Source organism: Micropterus dolomieu, linkage group LG22 (assembly GCF_021292245.1).
Source record: "Micropterus dolomieu isolate WLL.071019.BEF.003 ecotype Adirondacks linkage group LG22, ASM2129224v1, whole genome shotgun sequence".
NCBI lineage: Eukaryota > Metazoa > Chordata > Actinopteri > Centrarchiformes > Centrarchidae > Micropterus > Micropterus dolomieu.
Genome location: NC_060171.1, coordinates 2,006,254 through 2,007,598, shown reverse-complemented (window position 1 = coordinate 2,007,598; position 1,345 = coordinate 2,006,254). Strand labels below are relative to the sequence as shown.

The window sequence follows — 1,345 nt, the reverse complement described above, 5'->3', positions numbered from 1 at the left end:
GCGTGGCGGGCAGCGGTCTGAGGGGGACCCCGCTGAGGACACTGACTGACCCCGGCTGAGGTGTCACCAGGACTTCTGCACACTTTCTGGCTCCTTCTGGACTTTGGAGTGCTGGACTCTGATTGGTTCAGAGACAGATCAGAGGCTGGGTAACTGGTCACGTGTCTCCGCCTGTTCAAAAGGAAGTCTTTTATGGACGGGCTGCATGTCCTGAGCGCGCCTCGCTCTGATCCGAGCGCGCTAAGTCGGCGGCGGCTGGCGTCAGACAGCCGGCTGTACAGGCCGATCATGACGAGCGCCGGCAGGTAAAAGGAAGGAAGCGTCGTCCCCAGAGTGACCGCTGGGCTGGCGAGGAGCTGGGTGTAACACTGTCCATCAGGGACCACACGTTGGCCCCCGGCGGTCTGCCAGCAGAGGATGGCGGGGGCCCATAAGACGAAGGACAGCAGCCAGGCGGCGCTGATCATCAGACCGGCCATCCTGCCCGTCCGCCGAGCCGGGTAGCTGAGCGGCCGTGTCATGCAGAGGTACCGATCCAAACTGATGATCAGCAGGTTCATGACGGAGGCGCTGCTCACCACGTGGTCCACCACGAGCCACAGGTCGCAGACGGCGGCCCCCAGGGACCAGCGGCCCAGCAGCAGGTACAGCGTGTACAGGTTCATGGAGAGCAGGCCGATGATCAGGTCGGCTACCGCCAGGCTCAACAGGAAGTAGTTGTTGACGGTCCGCAGGCGGCGGTTCACTTTGATGGACAGGATCACCAGCGTGTTGCCGAGGACGGTGACCACGCTGAGGGAGGCGGTTAAAACGCCGATGAGGGTCAGCTGAGCCGCGCTGTACGGACACACCGCCGTGACCGGAGGCAGACAGGAGGCGTTAATGCAGGGGCGGAGCCAGGTGGAGGTGTTGAGGTCGGGTTCAGGTGCCATGTTTCCTGAAAACGCACAAACACACAGATTACTCAGAGTCAACGGACGTTATATTCCACACCGGGGCCTCTCCGGGAGCCTCCCCGGGCGTCTCCGGGAGCCTCCCCGGGCGTCTCCGGGAGCCTCCGGGAGCCTCCGGGAGCCTCCGGGCTTCTCCGGGCGTCTCCGGGCGTCTCCAGGTGTAGTCTGATGCCTTCAGGGTCTCAGAGGGAGCTGTGTTAAATCATCTTTTAACCTGACAAACATCGTGTTCAGGACACAATTCAAACAGTTTGTCGTCTCTCGCTGTTGACTAACGTACTCTTTTTTTTTTTTTTTCTTTTTTTTAAGAAAGGGGAGGGGCTCAGGCTCTCACACAGAGAGGGGGGTTGCATTGTGGGTAATGTAGGCGGGCAGGATTTGTGGAATGAATA

At 60.4% G+C, this 1,345-nt stretch overlaps 1 protein-coding gene across 1 annotated transcript in view; it reads right to left on the bottom strand.

The window, feature by feature from the left end:
- Nucleotides 1-1,345, bottom strand: part of LOC123961516 (muscarinic acetylcholine receptor M2-like) — a 9,975-nt gene that overhangs the window by 4,871 nt on the left and 3,759 nt on the right. Inside the window, exon 2 of the mRNA XM_046036986.1 lies at nt 3-937. Within this exon, the coding sequence (XP_045892942.1) occupies nt 3-932 (930 nt within the window). The 5' untranslated portion in view covers nt 933-937. The remainder of the gene's footprint in view (nt 1-2; nt 938-1,345) is intronic.